At 33.9% G+C, this 22,736-nt stretch overlaps 1 protein-coding gene across 1 annotated transcript in view; it reads left to right on the top strand.

Annotated features, from left to right (window-relative positions):
* Positions 1 to 21,026, top strand: part of TBCA (tubulin folding cofactor A) — a 77,765-nt gene extending 56,739 nt beyond the window's left edge. Inside the window, exons 2-4 of the mRNA XM_049649697.1 lie at positions 4,880 to 4,985; positions 18,537 to 18,623; positions 20,730 to 21,026. Coding sequence (XP_049505654.1) covers positions 4,880 to 4,985; positions 18,537 to 18,623; positions 20,730 to 20,810 — 274 coding nt within the window. The 3' untranslated portion in view covers positions 20,811 to 21,026. The remainder of the gene's footprint in view (positions 1 to 4,879; positions 4,986 to 18,536; positions 18,624 to 20,729) is intronic.
* Positions 21,027 to 22,736: the final 1,710 nt, after the last annotated feature.

The following is a 22,736-nucleotide window of genomic DNA, read 5'->3' as shown; positions in this document are numbered from 1 at the left end:
AAATAGTAATAGCACTATTGCTATTGATATCACATTGATGCATTGATGATATGTAAGTTACTCCAGCAAAGATGACAAACTAATTTGCTTATAGGGACCAGGTGTTAGACCTGAATGTTTGGGAAACAGGGAGTTGTGTGAACTGGGGCAAAGTGAAAAGCATATGTCTCATGTAAAAAAAACCAGTAGCCACTACTTAGCTCCCATCCAGTATAGGGAAAGCAGCCCCAATGTTCCCTGATGAAAAACATTCAAGAGAAATCCAGACTTATATGTAAGTTAAATTATGTCTCCTAGTTGTTTAATATGGCAACAAATCTGTTTTTGTTTTTTTAATTCTTTTTAACATTGTGAATCAAAAGCATCTTTAGGAGTCATTTAAGCAGACTGGCAACTAACTTGCCATCTCTGTCCCAGCAAGTTTCTTTAACTGTTTAAAAGGAGCTCCTACAGAAGTTTCTGTAGTGATACCCATTAATGATTTTATTTTGAAATCTTTGATCTCAGAGGATGTTTTTATCTCAATACTGAAAACTGTTAAAGCAATTTTAAACTATAAGTCAATGCACATTTCTATACTGGATGTTCATATGTTCAACTGTCATAATTCTAAGCTTGAATGTATCCAGTGAATACATACTTGTAGCGGATTTTGTCATCCTAGCAAGTTCTTTTTTCTTTTCTTTTTGTAAACAGCTTTATTGAGATATACTTTACATACCATACAAATCATCCATGTAAAGTATACTGTTTATTTGGTTTTAATATATTCATAGAGTTGTACAACTGTCCCCACAGTTATTTTTAGAACATTTCATCACCTGAAAAAATAAACCCCTGACCCTTTAGCAATGAAATTAGACTCCCAGTTCTTCCCTTATCCTTTCTAGTCCTAGTCAACTACTAATCTGTCTCCACAGACTTGCCTATTCCAGATATATCTTATAAATATAATTGTATAAATATGTGGGCTTTTCTGTCTGGCTACTTTGACTTAGCATGTTTTCAAGGTTCATCCATGTTATAGCATAAATCAGTACTCCGTTTCTTTTTATTGTTCAATATTATTCCAGTGTGTGGGTATATCATATTTTATTTGTCCATTCATCATTTGATAGACTCTTGAGTTGTTTTCACATTTTGCCTATTATGCATAATGCTACAGTGAACATTCATGTACAAGTTTTTATGTGGACATATGTTTTCTTTTCTCTTGGGTAGACACTTAGGAATGGAATTACTGATACATATGGTAACTCTCTGTTTAACTTTTTGAGGAATGGCCAAACTTCCAAAGCAGCTGCACCAATTTGCATTCCTACCATTAGGATTTGACGGTTTCAATTTTTCCACATGCCTTGTCAGCAACACTTGTTATTATCTGACTTTTTTTTCTTCCTTTTTAATTATAATCATCTTCGTGAATATGAAGTGATATCTCACTGTGATTTTGATGTACATTTCCCTGAAGACTAATGATGTTGATCATCTTTTCATGTGTTTATTGGGCATTTGTATACTATGCAGATTCCCTTTACTGATTTTTTTAATTGGGTTATTTGTCTTTTTATTATTGAATTGTAAGAGTTCTTATATATTCTGGATACAAATTTATCCAATATATTATTTCCACATACTTTCTCCCATTCTGTTGTCTTTTTCACTTAACTAATAGTGTTCTTCAGAGCACAAAAGTTTTTAATTTTGACAAAAGCCAATTTTTTTTTTCTGTTTCTTGTGGTTTTGGTGTTATATCTAGAAAGTCACAGGTTATCAAGGTTCACCCCTAAAAAAAAAGGATTTATCCCTAATGTTTTCTTCTAAAAGTTACATAATTTTAGCCTTTTAGATCTTTGATCCATTTTGAATTAATTTTTGTATATGATTGGTGTAAGGTGAGGAGTTGGGGTAGAAGTCACAGGCTTTAACCTCAAAAATCAAACCAGATAAAATATCTGAAAATAATAATAAGTAAATATGTAAATAAGTGGCAGGAGATACATGAAACAAGACTGTCAGAATATTGTGAAGGCTCAGTGAAGAATACATGGGATTTGTTATGCTATTTTCTCTAGATTTTTTGTTTGAAAATATCCATAGCGTTTTTCTAAATACCAATTTATTATAGTTTATTACCACTGTTAATTGTATTGGCCGATTATCTGTATCCTTAGTAGGTATTGGACTGTTAGTTATTAGATGGCCCTTAGTACAAGTTTGGTTATAACTATGAAAGTCTTATTTACAGTAAGAAAAACTGTAAAATGAAGACAAATTAAGCTAAAACTTTTTTAATTTCAAGTTCTCTTAATTCTTGATTTACCCAAAACTTTTATTCTACTTACAATTTTATGAACAGTATGTTTAAATGTGTCATATACAAATTTGTGTAGTTTACAGATATCTACAATGTACTTCTCAAAACTTGTGTTGAGGAACAGCTGTTCTGGAGAATGCTAAGTGGGGAAAAAGTCTTTTCTTTCTTTTTTTTTTTTTTGCCCCAAGTAAGCTTGCAGTTGGACAAAGTTAAACTGATTTCCTTACTGCAAGACTTCTTAGGACCTTTTAACATGCAAATACATATCCTAAATCTGTAAAATTTGGCAAACTGTTTTTTAAGCTTATTTGACCATTCACATACCATGGAGTAGTTTGGAAAACACTGGACTACGTATTTAAGATCATGTTATTGTCATATTTAGATAATTAAATAGTTTAAGTTATTAGTTGATTATCACTCTCCTAATGATTTTCATTTCTTAAAGTTTCTCCTTATGTCCATCCTTTTCTATTGCTGTTACTTCTTTTTGTAGTTTCCTGTCATTTATTTATTTGTCTAACTACTAAAAGTGACCAGATTTTGAAATTGCTGTTTCTCTGTGAGTATGGGTTTGTAACAATAATGGAAAATACTTTCAGTTAATTATGCCTTTTAAGTATAACAAATTATGACTTTATATTTGTACTTGTTATTTTAACTAGTACAAGTTTTTGCAAAACTTGCAAAAGAGCCATGTTTAGAGAATTAAAACTATTAAATGTATTTAGGTGTCTTTCTAATTGAATTTTGCTTTATTCCAGAAAACTTAGAAAATATTGGTAAAGGAACAGCTAGCAAACTTTAAAATTATTCAAAATTGACAAAACTGGTGAACTTTGATCCAAATCAGGAAAAATGGCACCATTACGATGGAGAAGCATAGGAGGATGATGAACATTAGCCTAAGGGTGATATTCAGTGTCAGATCTCTAAATGAGGCCAGTGAATACCACTGACCGTTGGCATTTTATATGCAGTAGTGAATGAGTGAAGGACTATAATAATGGTAGCTCACTACTTACTATTGCGTTTGTATTAATATTCAGCTATAGGATGTTTTGAAAGTCAAGTGAAGAATAAACTCAAAGGTAAAAGCCCCCCCAAAAAAAATTTTAACTCTCATCTGACTTCGCCTACCCCAAATCATTAGTGTTTTACTCCTCAGGTAACCACAAATAGTACTTTCCCAAGTGTCCTTTATTATTTGTTTCTTGAGTATCCTCTGTTGTTTGTTAATATTCATTGTAACATAAAATTTTGTATTTTGTATCTATTTTGTACCTTAGCTTTTTCACTTTGAAGTACTTCAGAACAAGGGTATGAAGGTCATATAATACTCTACTGTAAATATTATCATATTTTCTTTTTGTTCTGTCATGAACATGAGATCATGAAAGACCAGATGAACCTTGCTTACACACCTCAAAATTCCAAACTGGACCATTTTTAGTGTTTTAATATTTAATTTGTAGTTTATGTGGTGATGTAAATCCAAATTTAAAATCTGATTTAAAAGGACAAAATATTTTTTTTAGATTTCTGAACTTATATTAAGACCTATTAGAATATGAAAATTAAATATTTTGAAATACACTTAAAAATTTTCATTGCAAATGATTAAACAAGAGCCATGTTCTAATAATGATTTTTAAATTCCATCCCATCAACATATATGTAGAAATAAGTAAGCAAACCAGATGGAGAAAGCTGCTTTTAATATGTATGGTCTGTGAAAGCTTTTTATTCTACTTGAGATATTGTGTATATCAGAATATTACTGTTTTCTTGAACTACATTTTTGTTTTATATTAAAACTTTTATTAATCAGGATTACAAGAGATTGAGCTATTATGGTTAATTGCATTTTGGTTATCTGAGGAATAATCAGTGGAACTTTGTATTTCTCTTCCAATTTATTGTTGAAAATCTCCTGATTTATTGATAAAGATCAATACCTTTTCTTGCTTTAGTAAGTAAATATGTGTTTCCACTATTTGTCTATAAGAGAACCATGTCTAAACTATCTACCCCAGTCCCTCACACAAGGAATGTCAGGGATAAGATCAACTGCACAGTAAACGATTGTTAAATAAGTTTATTGTTGTCTTTCTTTGTTTTGGATTTGGAATGCAATATACTGATTTTTTCCCAGTAAGCTGAGCTTTTTCCATTATGTTGTTTCAAGTACATGTATAAAAGTTTGGAAAACATATATTAATAATAAAGCTAGACAGAAATACTAGTAATAATTTTGAGTGTGTTTTTTACATTGTAAATACAATTATTATAGTGAAATATGTTTTTAATTAAAAATTTAAGAGTTTTATGTTTTGAAGTTTGCACCTGCTTTAGTGAGGTATAGAATATCATGGGCCTGAGGATCAGACGTATTACATCTATGGCTAAAGTATTTTTCTTTCCTTCCTCCCCTCCTCCCCATCTAGTACACATACTTTGCTATTTTAAGCATGTTTTATATTTACATAGTTTCTTTGTTTCCTGTGATCTGTTTGCTAGAGAGAAAGTTAATTCTTGGAAACATTTCTGATTTATTTATAGACTGGTCAAAGAAAAAATGATGTATGAAAAGGAAGCAAAACAACAAGAAGAAAAGATTGAAAAAATGAAAGCTGAAGATGGTGAAAATTATGCCATTAAAAAGCAGGTAAAACTGAATCTTTGGGGTACCTAGGTGGCTCAGTCAATTAAGCATCAGACTCTTAGTTTCAACTCAGGCTCAGGTCATGATCTCATAGTTTGTGGCTTCAAGTCCTGCGTTGGGCTGTGCACTTCCAGTGCGGAGCCTGCTTGGGATTCATATTCTCTCTCTCTCTCTCTCTCTCTCTCTCAAAAATAAATAAATAAACCTTAATACACACACACACACACATATATATATATATGACCTAATATTATATTAAATATACTTGTATATTTAAATTTACAGATATTTTTGTAAATATTTTGATTTGAAGACCACCAAAATAAATATATATGTTACCCTTTTTAGTGGCTTCTCCTGATTTTCCTCATGACAAATTTCAGTTTCCTTAGTACTGCATACAAGGTTCTTCTTGATTTGAGTGCCTGCCTATCCACCCTTATCTCTTGCCATTCCCTCCCTGGACCTTTTCATTTCCTGATCATGCTCTTTTCCTTTGCCGCAGACATACTGCATATGTGTGAGATGTTCTTCCCACTTCTCCTACCTACCTCTCCTTATAAATTCGTGTTTATCCTTTAAACATCCCCTATACTCTACCTAAAGATGGAGATAGGTGCTCCTCCTCTCTTGTCCCATAACAGCTTATTTATTCTCATCATAGCATTTTTTTTCAAATTTTTATTTAAATTCAAGTTAGTTAACATACTCTGTAATGATGATTTCAGGAGTAGAATTTAGTGATTCATCACTTACATAAAACACCCAGTGCTCATCCCAACAAGTGCCCTCCTTAATGCCCATCACCCATTTAGCCCTTCCCGCCACCCACCTCCCTCCATCACACCTCAGTTTGATCTCTATTCTTAAGAGTCTCTTGTGGTTTGTTTCCCACTCTCTTTTTTCCCCCCTTCCCATCTGTCCATCTGTTTTGTTTGTTAAATTCCACATATGAGTGAAATCATGTGGTATTTATCTTTCTCTGACTGACTTATTTCACTTACCATGAAACACTCAAGCTCCATCCACATCATTGCAAATCCATCATAGCATCATAGCATAGCTGACACTTGTTTCATAATTCCTTGAGAAAATAGAAGCTATTGGGGACTTTCTCTTTTTCCCATGACAAAATCTTTCAACCTATCTGCATCTGTACCTGTACTACCTTCCTTCCTATTAGAATGGATTATATTCCCTAACCCTTGTTAGAACCATCAGTGATACTGTTTTCATGTCTTTGTCCTCATCTTACATCACCTCAACAGCATTTAACACAGGTAAGCAAGCACTCTCCTTGAAGCGTTCTTTTATATTAGCGTCTTTAATAGGATAGCCTCCTGTTTTCCTCCTGTTTCACTATCCTTATTCTTCAGTCTCCTTTGCTGAAACCCTCCTCCTCCCCCTGTGCTGTCTTCCCCGACCCTGCACTCCCCTGTGTGTGTGCGTGTGTGTGTATTTTAACCTTTAAGAGTTCTGTCTACAATCTCTGGGTAAGCTCATACCATTCTATAACTTTTAAGTATCGTTTTTATGTCTACTCATTTATTTACTCAACAGATATTTATTGAATCCCCTGCTACTTGCCAAATACTGTTCCAGGCATTCTTTTAGTTATGGCCTTTAAAAGAGCAGCAAAACAAACAAAAAACCAGAGTTACTGCTTACTTGGGAGGGACTAGTGCCAGTATCTCCCAATTTATATCTCTAGCCTTGACCATTCCAGAGATACATATATTCAACTAATCACCTACTTGATATTCTCTTGGGTGTCCAAAATAAAAGTCTGGGGCACCTGGGTGGCTGAGTCGGTTGAGCATGCAGCTCTTGATTTTGTCTCAGGCCATGATCCCAGGGTCATGGAAGCAAGCCTCATGTTGGGCTCTGCACTGAGTGTGGAGCCTGCTATAGTCTCAGTCTCTCTCTCTCTCTCTCTCTCTCTCTCTGTCTCTGTCTCTGTCTCTCTCTCTCTCACTCCCTCCCTTTCCCTCTCTCTCCCTCTCTCCTCTCTCCCTCTTTCCCTCCCCCCCCGCCCTTCTCCCCTGCTCACTTGCTCTCTCTCTAAAATAAAATTAAAAAAAATTAAAAAAAATAAAATAAATCAATAAAATCTTGGTCTTCGCTTAAACTAACCCACCTTCCCCAAACAAAAAGCTGTTCCTTCTCTTGTTATCCCCTTTCAGTAAATGATACCTCCAGTCATCCCAATACCTAAAGCCAAAAATTTAGTGGGTGTCTTCCTGGTGCTTCTCTCTCTCTCTAATAATCACAGCTAATATAAGCAAGTCCTGTTTCTTATTCCATTTCTTTGCCTTCTACCACCACCCCTAATCGTGTTCACTATCACCTTTTGCGCACGCTATTGCAAAAGCCTCCTCCTAGTTGGCATACATCTTTGTCTCTTTGACACCTCCATTCCCTCCCACCACAGCAGCCAGATTGATCTCTTTAAAATAGTACATCAGGGGCGCCTGAGTGGCTCAGTCAGTTAAGCATTCGACTCTTGGTATCAGCTCAGGCTGTGAAATCAAGAACCATGTTGGGCTCTGCACTGAGTGTAGAGCCTACTTGGGATTCTTTTTCTGCCCCTCCCCAGCTTGCATTCTTTCTCTCAAAATAAATAAACTTCAAAATGGAACATCAGATCTTTTTCTCCTTTACTTAAAATCCATTGTGCAGTGCACATAGAATAAAATCCAGATGACACTAAGAAAAAGGAGAGTATAGGGGCGCCTGGATGGCTCAGTTGGTTAAGCATCGGACTCTTGATTTTGGCTCAGGTCATGATCTTGCAGTTTGTAAGTTCCAGTCCTGTATTGGCCTCTTTGCTAACAGGGCAGAGCCCGCTTGGCATTCTTTCTCTCCTCACCGCACCCCCCCCCCTTTCTCTGCCCCTACCCTGCTCTCTCTCTCTCTCAAAATAAATAAATTTTTAAAAAAAGAATATAAACAAGCTTATGCAGATTGTATCTTAAGACTTCTTTTTAAAATTAGAACACAGTGCAATCACAGTGGCTTTTATCATATAAATTATGTTACAAATTATAATAGCGAACACTCAACCCAGACTTAATTCAGCAGTGTTAAATCACTTAAAATGGATTTTTCTGCAGGCAGTTGCTATCTGTGGTGCAAAAGGAACACAGTGTCATTTAAAATATCCAGGAAGATGGGGCGCCTGGGTGGCGCAGTCGGTTAAGCGTCCGACTTCAGCCAGGTCACGATCTCGCGGTCCGTGAGTTCGAGCCCCGCGTCAGGCTCTGGGCTGATGGCTCGGAGCCTGGATCCTGTTTCCGATTCTGTGTCTCCCTCTCTCTCTGCCCCTCCCCCGTTCATGCTCTGTCTCTCTCTGTCCCAAAAATAAATAAAAAACGTTGAAAAAAAAAAAAATTTAAAACATCCAGGAAGAAAACCTTCTTAATTTTTGAGCTTCTGGGAGAGCCTGCCTTCCTCTGTGTGTGGTAAAGCAGAGGACATTTTTGTATAAGATACTCATAAATTAAGGGAGGATTTGTAAACAGATTTATAGATGTAATATGTCCCCCAATATACTGACCTTTAGGATATAACTGCTCTTCATAAGGATTTATATGTGGAATATAACTTTTTGATTCTTAAGATTATGATGGTTAAATGCTTTTGAAGTATGTACTTCTGTAAATATTTGTATCACTCTTGTACCTCTCTCACTTTAATGCCCTGTATCGTTTTCCAACATCTAATAAGAAATAGTATGATATAGTATATAACTTCATTTCATTCACGTCCTTCTTCTCTTGAAATAAGGCTTATTTTTCCAGTTGTGTAGGTATTGACCTCACTTAGTTTTTTCTTTGCCCTGTTCTTTTAATCACCAGTAACATATTAAAACATAGCTGTATAACTAGGATAGGAGTTGTAAGTTACTGAAGTGAAGAATAAATATGTTGTCTTTCTAAATAAAATTCTACAAATGTCACAGATTATCACGGAATTCGTTTTACTATGTGTATATTGATCATCTTTCATTAAAGTTACTGCTTTATAGGTAAGGATTAACTCTTCATTGAATCTTGTGCTCTAATTGTTATTTAAAAGTATTAGCCTCTTACTACATTATCATTGACTACATATGTAGTCAATTTACATTTATAAAAAGGGGAAATTTTTTGTTTAAAAATCCTATCTACATTCAGCCATGTCAAAATTCTCTGCTTTGTCACAGCAGTCATGGTTTATAACATGATTGCTTAGGTTCCTAGTCCACTTCACACTTACATTCAAAAATACCATCCCATATCTAATTACAGAACAGTAAGTCTTTCTGTTTACTGCGATTATCAACCTGCAGTGTATACAGTTGTCAACTGCAATTTTATTTGTTTGATGAAACCTTGTCTTTAACTCAAGCTACGTGCTTTTCTCAATTTCCTTTCCCTAGTTTAGCTATACGGTGGTCAGAGATTCATGGTTTTTTTATATGCAGTGGGAGTTGCATTGCCAGAAGCACTGCTTTATTCCTGTTTGCCTACGACTTTAATGTCAGTAATAGTTTCTTTACATCTGCTGTGCCCCTCGTAGAAAATATCAAGGAAGCCAAGTGCTGTGTTTTGTGGGTTCTCTCCTCGTCTCACTGTAGTTCTGAGCTAAATACTCTCCTTAGCCACTTCTCACTACTTTGGCTCTTTTGTCATTTGGATCCATTTTGCTCTGGCTATCCTGGATCTTCTGAACCGGAACTATCTTAATAACACACATTTATAATGTCAGTCCCTACCAAACTTCTTACCTGTAATTGGTTGTCCAAATTGGACTTTCCTGGACTAGGCCTAATTTTGGTTTTTGTAAAATAAGTAACTAGGCAGAAGACGGATGCTAAGAGGCCAAAATACCAGTCAGTCAAAGAATTCATCTTTTCTGGCTGAACAGTGTAATGCAACCTTCAGATATTGCCCAAATTGATTTTGGTCCTCTGCTCACCATATCCCTCTTCTTCTCTACTCACCTCATCTAAATTAGGGATGGATGCAGAGGATTTTGCCCTCAACTAGTGAAGGTATTCTGGTCTTTTGTTTTTTTAAACCTATCTTGGAGCAGAAGTGATTAGCAGTGGTAATCAAACGTATCCCTGTTATTTCACCTGAGGCATGACTCCTCTTATTTTCCAGAAGTAATATTAAAAAAACCAAACTGGTACAATTTTTCCAACAAGGATTTATAGTTATTACATATAATTGCAGAGTTGTAAATGTCTTTTTGAGAAAGATGCACACACACTGTTTTGTGATTTACTTGAAACATGAGTTAAACATTCATAATTGGATGTTTCTTTTTCCTAAAATGGAGAATTTTTTTCTTCAAATATGTGGAAAATAATAGGAAGCTTAAGTCGAAAAGAGGAATTTGATGAAGTGTCTTTCACAAGATTGATTCTGCAAGAAACACCGTATTTTATCAATAACAAAAATATTCAAAATAGCTTCCACTGATGCAAGAAAATTTTATTGCCTCTTGTTACCTATACTCAAGTTTATAAATGATACTCTGTACACTTGTTTTGTGTTTTGTTATAGATTCACAGGAAGTTGCAATAAATGTTCAGGGAAGTCACATATACCCTTCACTATTGCTGCTGCATTGTTAGTAATGGTATCTTGTATAATTATAATATCCAGACCACGAAACGCACCACAGACCTTATTTATATTTCACCTGTTACACATGTACTCATTTGTGTGTGTGTGTTTGTATATAGTCCGATACAATTCTGTAACATGTGGTATGTATAACTACAACCACAATCAAGATGAAAAACTATTCCATCACAAGACTGTCTGTGCTACTTCTTTGTAGTCCCTGACCTCCACCCCTGAATCCTAAGTAATTAATACTGTTTGAAGGATCATACAGTATGTAATCTTTTGAAATTGGCTTTTTCCTTGAGGAAAATAATTCCTTGAGGTCCACTAAAGTCATAGAGTCTATCAACTTTGTTTCTTATTATTGCTGAGCAGTATTCCAGGTATTCCATGGTATCATAGGTGTAACCACTGAAGGACATTTGGACTGTTTCCAGCTCTGGGCTGTTATGAAAAAGGCTGCTATGAACATTTGTAGACATTTTTTGCATGAACATAAATTTTCATTTTTCTGGGATAAATACCCAAGAAATTGCTGTGTTGTATTAGTACTTTTTTTTTTTTTTTTTTTTTTTTTTTAAAGAAAACTGCCAAACTCTTCCAAAGTGGCTGTACTATATTACATTCCCACCAGGGATGTGCGAATGATTTGATTTTTCCACATCCTCACCAACATTTGGTGTTATCGCTTTTTTATTTTAGTGTATAGCTGTCACCTACATGATAGATGTGTAATGATATCTAATTGTGCTTTTAGTTTCGATTTACTAACAACTATAATGTCGAATATCTTTTGCTTATTTGTGTCTATATATTCTCTTTAGTGAAATGTCTGTTCTCACTTTTTAATTAGATGCTTTTTCTACTTTTAAGTTTTGAGAGTTCTTTGTATATTCTAGGTAAATGCCCTTTGTTGGATATGTGGCTTGGAAATATTTTCTTAGTCTGTAATTTGTCTTTTTAGCCTGTTAACAAGGTCTTTCACTGAGCAACAGTTTTTAATTTTGAGAACATCTAATTTATGGCTAATGCTTTCTTTTGTGAATTGTATTTTGGGTCTCAAGTCTAAGGCATCTTTGTTTAGTCCTAAGTCCCAAAGATTTTCTATTTTTTGTCTAAAAGTTTTGTGGTTTTATGTCTATCCTTTAAGGTGTGATCAGTTTTGGGGCACCTGGGTGGCCCAGTCGGTTAAGCGTCCGACTTCAGCTCAGGTCATGATCTCACGGTTTGTGGGTTTGAGCCCCGCATCAGGCTCTGTGCTGACAGCTCAGAGCCTGGAGCCTGTTTCGGATTCTGTGTCTCCCTCTCTTTCTGACCCTCCCCCGTTCATGCTGTCTCTCTCTGTCTCAAAAATAAAGAAACATTTAAAAATTTTTTTAAAAAATAAAAAAAAGGTTTGATCAGTTTTGAGTTAATTTTTATATAAGGGGTGAGGTTTAGTTTGAGGTACATCTTTTTGCCTATAGGTGCCCAGTTGCTCCAGCAGTATTTGTTGAAAACATTATCCTTCCCTCATTGAATTGCTTTTGTACCTTTGTCAAAAAGCCATTGGACATATTTGTGTGGGTCTGTTTTGGGATTCTCTTTTGATCCATTAACCTGTGGTTTATCCATTAACCTATTCGTTTACAAATACCACCCTGTCTTGGTTACGGTAGCTATAGAGTAAGCTTTAATTGTGGAAGAGTGAATCCTCTTTCTCCTTCTCCTCCTCCTCCTTCTTTTTTTCTTTTCTTTCTTTTTTTTTTTTTTTTTGGTTTGTTTTAGCTTTTCTACTTCCTGTGCCTTTCCATAAAAATTGTAAATTTGTCTAGGTCTATAGAACACCTTGCTAAGTTTTGATAGGAATTGCATTAAACCTGTATATCAGTTTGGAGAGAATTGACATCCTTACTATGTCAGGTCTTCCAGTCAGTAAACATGAGAAGTCTTACAGTTTATTTAGGTCCTACTTCTTTCATCAGCATTTCATAATTTTCAACATATAGATCCTGGAAGTTTTGTTAGATTTCTACCTGAGTATTTCATTTTCTTTGAAAATATAAATAGTATTGTTTTTAGTTTTGGTTTCCACATATAGTATTTTGTTATCCAATATGGAAGTACATTCAGTTTTTTGTGTATTGATCTTGTAACCTGTGACATTACTGAGCTATCTAGTTTCTAAGATTTTTTTGTGTATTCCTTCTGGTTTTCTACAGACACAATCATGTCATTTGTAAGTAGAGACAGTTTTATTTCTTTTCAGTCTGTATGTCTTACTTCTTTTTCTTACCTGATTGCTCTGGCTAAGACTTACGGTATTGTGTTGAATGAGAGTGGTCAGAATGGACATCTCCATTTGTTTCTAATCTTAGGGAGATAGCATTCAGTCTTTTGCCATAAGTGTGATGTTAGCTGTACATTTTTTTTAAATAGTGTTTTTCAAGTTGAGGAAGTTCTGTATTCCTACTTTGCTGAGCATTTTTATCATGAATGGGTGTTGGGTTTTGTCAAAGGCTTTTTCTGTATCATGTGATAAAACCATATGAATTTTCTTCTTGGGCCTATTGATATTGTGGATTACATGGATTGATTTTTAAATGTTGAACCAGCCTTGTATACCTGCTTATTCACTTGATTGTGGTGTATAATTGTTTTCATATATTGGAGGATTCTGTTTGCTAATGCTTTGTTGAGGATTTTTGTATCGAAGTTTATGGTCTGCAGTTTGCTTTTTTTATACTGCTTTTGTCTGTTTCTGGTATCAAGTTAATTCTCATCTCGTAAAATTGGCTGGAAAATATTCCCTCTTCTCTTTTCTTAAAGTATTTGTGTAAAGTTAGTGTTAATTCTTTAAATATTTGATAAAATCGCCCAGTGGAACTATCTAGGTTTGAAGAGTTCTATTTCTTTTTTATTAAAATTCAATTCTTGGGGTGCCTGGGTGGCTCAGTCAGTTAAGCCTCTGAGTTCGGCTCAGGTCATGATCTCGCAGTTTGTGAGTTCGGGCCCGCTTCGGGCTCTGTGCTGACAGCCTGGAGCCTGCTTTGGATTGTGTGTCTCCTTCTCTTTCTGCCCCTCCCCCACTTGTGCTCTGTCTCTATCAAAAATAAATAAATGTAAAAAAAAAAAATTAAAATTCAATTCCTTTCATGATTGTAGAAATATTCAGGTTATCATTTCAGTTTTGGTGGTCTGTAGTTTTCAAGGGATTGGTTCATTTCTCCTAAGTTGTTGAATTCATGATCATTATGAGCAGTATTATAAAATTGTTTGTGAAACTTTTTTTTCCTTTAATGGTTGCAAGATATGTAGAGATATGATCTGTTTTGTTACTGATATTAGTGATTTGTGCCTTCTCACTTTATGTTTGTCAGTTTTACTGGAGATTTACCAGTTTTTTAAAAACTCAGCTCTTTGTTTCCTAGATTGTCTCTGTTGTTTTTTTTATTTCTAATTTCTTTGATTTCTGATCTTATTTTTATTATTTCCCTCTTCTTGTTTAGGGTTTATTTTGTGCTTCTTTTTGTAGGTTCCTGAAGTAAGAACTTAGATTTTTAAATTGAGATCTTTCCTTTTTCCTAACATAAGCATTTACTGCTATAAATTTCCCTCTTGGCATTGCTATAACTTAGTCCTACAACATTTGATAGGTTATATTTTCATTATCATTTATCTGTGTATTTCTCTGTTTCTTTTGAGACTTCCTTATTGACTCTTTGGTTATTTACAAGTATGTTGTTTAATTTCTAAGTGGTTTAAAGATTTCCCTGCTTATTTTTATTATTGGTTTTTAATTTTATTTCATTATAGTCATACATGCACTATGTGTTACTTCAGTTCTTTTAATTTAAATTTGTTGAGATTTTTGTTTGTTTTGTTGTTGTTTGACCCCGGTTATGGTATACTATGATGAATGTTTCATGGGTGCTTGAAAAGTATTTGTATTTTTCTTTCTTAGATAGAGTGTTCTGTAAATGTCAGTTAGATCTTGTTCGTTGATGGTGTTGTGTTGTTTTTTTTTTTATATCTTTGCTGATTTTTTTGTTTTAGTACCTCTACCAATTGCTAAGAGTGAGGTATTAAAATCCCTGGGTATATGTGTGGATTTGTCTCTCGCCTTTTAGCTTTATCAGTTTTTGTGTTATGTATTTTGAAGCTCTGTTGTTAGTACATACACATTTAGGTATTTTTTTTTCTTCTTGATCATTTTATTATTATATAACATCCCTCTTTGTCTCTAATATTTATTTTTTTGCTCTGAAGCAGTATTAATATCATCACTCCTGCTTTTTCTGTCTTTTTAATGTTTGCCTGATAACATTCTTTTCCATCCTTATATTTTGAAACTCTCTGTTTGATTTTGTTTGAAGTGAGTTTCTTGTGGGCAGTATATAGTTGAGTTGGCCCAATCTCTGAATCTCTGTCTTTGAGCTGGTGGATTTAGACCATTTATTTTTAAAGTAATCACTGACACCTTAGGGATTAAGGCCCAGATTATTATTATTGTTTATGTTTATTTATTTATTTTGAGAGAGAGAGTGCAAGCAGAGTACGGGCAGAGAGAGAGGGAGAGAGAGAAAATGCCAAGCAGGCTCCACACTGTCAGCACAAAGCCTGACTTGAGAATGAACTCACGAATCATGAGATCATGACTTGAGCCAAAATCAAGAGTCGGACAGTTAACTGAGCCACCCAGGCACCCCAGGCCCAGATTATTTTTTATTCATGGAATTCATTGCATATCCTTAGTCATTCATCAGTAACCACAAAACACAAGTCAAAATCCTTCCTTCCTCCTTCCTCCCTCCCTCCCTTCCTTCCTCCACTTCTTACAGCATGACAACTGGGTCCTGAGAGAAGGATTTCCTAAAAATAAGCTTTTCAAGAAGCCCACATGGAAGCTGGTCTTAGGTTCCAGAAGGCCATTGCTGCCATATTCCTTTGGTCACAGGCCCAGCCCAAATGTAGTGTGGGAGGTGACTGCACAAGAGCAGGCTCATTGGAGGCCATCTTTATGTCTTTCTCCCCTGTCTATATTGAGGTATAGTGGACAGTTTAAAATTGTATATATTTAAGGTGTGCAGTTTGATGATTTGATAAATTTATACATTGTAAAATATCCACCATAACCAAGGTCCTTAACATATGCATCACCTTACGTAGTTAACTTTTCTCTTTCTGTCTCTTTTAAAAGTCAGATGGATTTCTTAACATGTTTATTAGCACGTTACCATTTTACCTCCATGTAAAAAGAGACTTAACCATTGTTACAGTAATCTCTGAACTACCCTAAAGCCCAGTTTGGCAAACTAATGTAGTTACCATTGGTTCCAGAGACAGCCAGTATACCAAAATTAGAGTGCCTATAGATTATTTTAGGTATAGCCAGCCCTGGGTGAATGGATCATTAAAGAAGCTAGAAATCTTATGTCAATTGAGCAATAGCAAAAGAACTTGACATTGGCCAGATTCTTTCATGGAACTCTTCTTTCTGAAAAAATGAAAATCTGCCAATTACGGCTTTTCCTTTCCCTCTCCAACTTATCTACATTTGATTATAAAGGAAATTGATTCAACTTTAGTTTAGTAATATATTCATTATTATAATCTGAGAGTTGCTAAGCCTCCCCAGACCTCCATTTTACCTGACTAACTTCCATTATGATACCCCAAAATCACAACTTGTTTTAAAAACAGTAAGACATAAGTAGGACCACATCCTGTTGTGTTCCCTAAGACTCCTTACCTACCTCCCCTTCCTCCCAATCTGTGCCAAGATCCTGACTTAGCCTCAGTCTTGTCCTAGTCAGCATTAGAAAAAACTGAGAGTTTATTCAGATATTTTAAACAGAGGTACCATTCATTTGAGTGACCCCTTCCTAAGGGAACATTTTGAAAGATAATACTCATTTAGTTTAGTTCAAGTATTTTGAGGGGTGTCTTTACTATATAATCACACCTTATATATGGTCTTTTAAAATTATTCCTGACAGTTGTAATTCATTGTTACAAGGTAAAGTACATGATTTATGGCCTTGATAAAGATGTGGTTTATGGATTCCACATCATAGTCATCAGTGTACTGTATGCCTTTGGCTCCCAGTGGCATGGTCTTCTTGAAGCTGTGTCAAGTGTTTATTTTCATGTTCATGCTCCTCTACTGGAATGGAGGACAGAGACCTTCTCTTTTCATTTTTATATCCCTCGTCCCTGGCATCCTATAGACATACATTAAGCTTATTTAAATGAATTGGGGCTGGTATATGGGAGAGTCTGATCTTTGGCTCTAGTTACATCAGAGTTCTGTTTTGATAGATTAATTGAGGATTCTTGCTCTGTAATAATGCATAGAATAATAATAGAAGTTTTTTGGGGCCGCATTGCTTGAAGCTTATTTCATTGACAATACTATACTAAAGTTTTCAAAAAAAATTTTTACAAGTAAAAACATTTCTACTTACTGTGTTTTTGACCTTACTGTTTATATTCATTTCATCTTGTTTAATTAATATAAGCTATTCTCAAAGCAGGTCTATAAGGAAGAAATACGAATCATATATCCAATGAAATGTGCCTGTCACTGATTTTTCACATGTATTCAAACTAACCAGATACATAAGATAATTTAAAGGCAGTGATTACATTTCAGGGTATAGTATGATGAGCAGTGAAGTAAAGTCATGACCCTCTGTCTGAAGTTTTCAGCAGTGTCTCGTTAGCAAAAGAATTACAAGTTCAACAGTAGGTTTTCACCTGAAAAAATAGATGTGGACAGAGAGCATCCTTATGTATTATGATTCTGATTTTTGTTTATAGTGTGAGAGCTATAACAAAACCATTGGGGAAAAGGAAGAAGGTACTGGGAGTTATTTAAGTTTGTATTAAAATATAATATGATTACCATTAAGTTATGTCTTTCCTTTTTATTTTAGATGAGCTAGGTAAGAAAGCTTATTAGGAAAAGTTCAGGATTTGTACCCATTTAACCAAAGGTATTTGTCCAAACACTATTTTTTGGAAATAAATGTTTAAATGATCTGTTTCTTTTTGAGAATAGTTTAAGGAGATAAAGCTTCCTACCACCTTAGGAAACAGACCTATTTGAGGGCCAACATCTGACACTAATTTATTTACCTTCCTGTTGATTGGTTTCTCAGTGAATGATTTGATTTTTTTCTTTTATGATTCAATATTTTACAGTCCAGCTTTGAATGCTATATTTTAAGTCCAGAAATACGAGAATAAATATTCTTGTGTTTAATTCTGTTGTGTCTGTCTTCAAGAGGAATAGGCAGAAGTTCAGATTCAGAGGGGTGCCAGGTTGGTAATTTGGCTCAAACTGCATGGGGAGAATAATCTCTCTCCTAAAATGAAGCACAAGGATAAGTAATAACTTTTTATGCATGATAAGCATCAAAAATATGAACCTGCTGGTCTTTGCTTTTCATTTTTCTTTACCTCTGTCTTTCAGTGAGAACCTCCTGCAGTGTGCACACGATGTGATCAATAACTCAATAACTTTTTTCATGCAGTAATTATCTCCATGTGATATTATCTGAACAGTGTTTTTCTTTATTACTCAGAAGATGCAGGAGATATTTATATAACCAGCTGATCCCATTTTGGATAAAGGTGCTTTGTGACAGCAGGAAAAATAGTTTATTTTAAATGGCCTTTTTAAATAAATGCTCTATGAAAAGCTTTTCCAGCTAATTTTCACTTAGTATGAGAAGGTGATTACCAAATGATCAAAAACTTGTACTCTGAATATTTTACAGTATGATAGTCATTCTTTCTGACTTCTTATAATCACAATTTAAAGTATCGAACTGTTTAACATACCTGTAATTTTTTCCTGATTCCTCTCAATCATTTTAGATATTTACAGAGGCATAAACTAAACACATAAGTTCTACCATCTCTGCGTGTCTCACAGAGATTTTCATTATAGGCAGAGATCCTTCAAGAGTCCCGGATGATGATCCCAGATTGCCAGCGCAGGTTGGAAGCTGCATATAGTGATCTTCTGCAGTTATTAGTAAGTAAAAAATTCTCTGTATTCTGTTTAAAAATTCTTTCAGTCCAATGCATGGAAGGCCAAATCTTAGTATTCAACACTGTCAACTAGTTAGGGACTATTTTGTTCACTTGTCCTGATACCAGTATATTTTAAAACAGTTGATAGAAATTAAGTTGTGTTTTAAATTATGCCTCCAGTGGAAGTACTGTATCTAACATGTTTATTCTGTTTAAACTTAGTTAATTAAATATATTTGAGTTACCATGGTAGATATTCATGGCACTAACATTGTCCAGCAATATCTTGAATTATTTAGTTTTCATACATAAAAGTCTTTTTTGGCACATTTTTAGTGATAAGCAGACTATTTAAAATTTTGAAAGATCCAAATGTTTCAAATGAATTTTTAAAAAGATCTAGAATTCTTTTAGAGTCAAACCTAAATCCATTTGAGAGGGAAAAAAAGCCTTGTAATATAGGCAGTCCTTGGATAACACTGTTACCGTACCTGATAGTGTAAATGCTTTGTGATACAGTGGCAGAATCATTTTATAAAGGATTCTAAGAATAATTAAAAGTCCTCTTATTTCTTTCTTAATAAAGATAACTGGATAATACTGTATTCAAGACAATTGTTATTGCTGTTTGATGATAATTTGATGAATTCTAACATTTCCTTTACTAATCTCATTTTACGTTTCTATTTCTTGAGCTAATATTAACTAGCTACATAGCTTTCTCCTGAGTTATAATTGTCCCTTACATAACAAAAGTATGGTGAGAGATGATCATATGTATTCTTTGAAAAAGAATGACATTTGTTTTCCTACCCAAATAATATTAGGACTAAATCTGCAAGAAAAAACAAAAAGAGAAGTGTTTACATTTTACTTTAATTTTGACACAGAACTCCATATTTATCTATAGGAACTTTTTAAAGGCAGGGTAATTCTCCTTAACAGACAAAAGTAAAGCTGTGGTTTTAAAATAAAAGATAGATGAAAGCAGAAAATAATTACTATATTAAAATACTCCTTGAGACAGAAGCACCATTTGTATTTTCTGACAATTTAAATGCTTTTTTCTCTCATGAATATAGCAGCTAAAAAAGTAATATAAATTGCTTGAAAAAATTACACTGTCTTTGGATGATATATTTGTGTATTTGGACGTATCCAACAATATTTCTACCCTCAAAGAGCTTATATTTACCAACAGAGAACAAAGACATGTTTAGGTGTCATGTAGAGGTTTAAGAAATTCTTACCTGCAGTCTGAGTTAAGCAAATTCTTACTCCTTTTGCTTTAAATTTTCATATTAAATAAACACACATACCTGTTCCCTCTGCTCTACAACTATTTGTACAGCTCCCAACTTTTATTGACCTGACATGAATAACTAACCATGGCTTTACTTAATTTAAGTAAAAATCAAACATGCAAATTGACTTAGATGATATTATTTCGCTTATTTCTTAGCATAATAATATTAGCAAGAGCTTGATGTATAAAGTATCAAGAAAAGATTCACTCAGTCAAAAAATAAAAGACGTTAGTACTTTGTTTCCTTGTAGTACAACATATAATGCTCATTAATAAGCAGACAGTTCAATTTTCTAATTTGAAGATGATACTTGACTCTGGTGTGACACCACTAGCCTTCTTGGTCGTTGTGAGTAGTTGGAAGATTAATTTGGTCTGAATGTTTCTATATATGTAACATTTTAGTAAATCATCTTTTTTTTTTTTTTTTACTTTTAGTCCACTCATAATCCTTTTTGTATAGTGACATGTTGACAAAATGAGAATAAAATTTTGTATTAATTTTTTTGAGGTTTTTATTTAATTCTTTAATGCCAGTAGCTGTAGATGACCATGTTTTTCACTTACTCTGTGAGAATGCTATGTAGTGAAACAAAACCAAACCTATTTTTTTTCTCTTCACTATAAAGGAAGAAAGAACTATGGGAAATCTTAGAAATTAAACAATATTTAGATGGGGATTGGAATCATTTTTGTGTTAATTTTTGAGATTTTTATATTGTTGGTTTATAATATTTGAGGAAATCACAAAGGACTAAAGCTGAGAGGGAGAAATCTAATTTTTATTATATTTCATTTCAGGAGAGTGAAAAAGACTTGGAAGAAGCTGAGGAATATAAGGAAGCACGCTTAGTATTGGATTCAGTGAAGTTAGAAGCCTGAAGTTTTTCTGTACAGGGTGTTTTTTTGTTTTTTGTTTTTTGTTTTTTCATTAAATCCTGGGATCCATTCCACAATTCATTATTTTTGACCACTGTTGTATGTTCAAGTAGTAGGAGAATGTGATTCTTTTTATGCAGTTGCATATATTTTTCTTTGCCTAATTTAATGTGTCAAATAAATGAATTCGTCTAATAAAATTGTTTATATCATACTTTACACCATATTTTTAATTAACCTTTTATCATTAAATCATAGACATTTTTAACAGAGAATTAAAATCTGTCAGGTTCTCTTTGAAGTCTAAGTATTTTGCTTCCTAAGTATGGATTCAGTTAAAAATAAGATACCTTTCTTTTTAGTTAAAAATCCAAATTTTGAACAGTTTGTTCTAAATAGGGTACAATTCCTTCAAAAGAAAGAAGCTCTCTGTGGATAAGGCCTCACATATTTATCCTTTCATAGTCAAAGTCTAACATTTCCATTACTGTTAACCAATGGAAACATTTAAGTCTTTTCCCAGAAAGATAAATTTATACAAAAAACACCAGTGATTTAGGTCTTCAAATAAAATTCTTACGAACAAAGAATTGAATTGTATTTTCAAGGAATAATAGCTATTGTCAGTGGTGTACTGGGAAATGTTTAACAGATCTTCAAAATGGAAAGGGAACCTCTGACTTTGGTGGTATAAATACTCCCACTGTGATTAATTTCAAGTTACTAACATGACATCACTGAGCACAAAGTTGGGAAGATAGGAGCCAGCTCCAGCATACACTGGCCATAGCCAAACCTGGATTATCTTGATTGACTAGAAAAGCGCATCATTTTATCACAAAGTATTTTTTCCAGTACAGTTGTAAACCAATGAATTACTTAATCATTTCAGTTTATTTTCTAAAAATATATGACAACTCATTTAGCCTCTTATTTCTTGAAAATGTGTATGAGCCTTATATCACCAGTCTAGCATGAGCAATGATCTAAAGAACTAAAATAGTAATAATAGCATTTAAACTTTAAAACTCGTAACTGAAAAAAAAACAGAAGCTGAATTTTTGCTGCTATAAGATACATACTTGTAGGAAGGTTGATCTGATTTTGGAAGTCACTAATCACTAGAAACCATAACGTTTATTGAACCTATCAAAAAGAGAAGAGAAAAATAATACTATTCTGTTATTTTTAAAGGGTACTATTGTTTTAAAGCACAGAATGCATAATTTTTTAAATAAAATCTTTATACATGCAGAAAATTACTTCATCAGGGGATAACATACATCAGAAGCATTTCTAAATTGAAGTGTCATCGCCTTAATATTACATGCCATTTTTAAAGTATACGAGGTGGGGAGGGGAAGAATGAAGAAATGAAAACATAATTACAATGTAAAACTTTATACTTAAGGCTTAATATTAGAGATTTGAGTAGCAGAAGAATTGAAATTCTAAATTATTTTGTGGTTGATATTTAGCATCAGAATAGGTTGGTTTATGGGAGAGGGAAGGGACCATATTTAGTTTTCCAAATAAAATATCATTTAAAAGGCATTTTACCATTTCTGAAATGTAAAACAATCTCATTTCAATCTTCTGCCAAATACACAAATATCATACATATTCATAGGAAAAAATACTGGTCCCTCCAGAAAAAAAGTAATACTGAAGGGGAAGTTTTGCAGCCAGGACCCAAATATTGGTTGCTGAAAAAAATTATTTTCTTGCCAAAAAGCCTAAGAAAGGAGAAATTAACAAGGTAGATGAAAACAAGTATACCTTTAGCGAATTTCTATCTCAGCTATAGATTTTATACTGGATCTCTCTCCAGACACTGATCAGAAGCAGCAAGAAGCTTAACATTCTGTGAAGGTTTATTCCTGGAAAATTTTGACACATCCCAGTTATGTTTTCACAGCCATGGAGAGG

Source organism: Panthera uncia, assembly GCF_023721935.1.
Source record: "Panthera uncia isolate 11264 chromosome A1 unlocalized genomic scaffold, Puncia_PCG_1.0 HiC_scaffold_17, whole genome shotgun sequence".
In the NCBI taxonomy this organism is placed as follows: Eukaryota; Metazoa; Chordata; class Mammalia; order Carnivora; family Felidae; genus Panthera; species Panthera uncia.
This window is presented reverse-complemented; position numbering and strand designations above follow the sequence as displayed.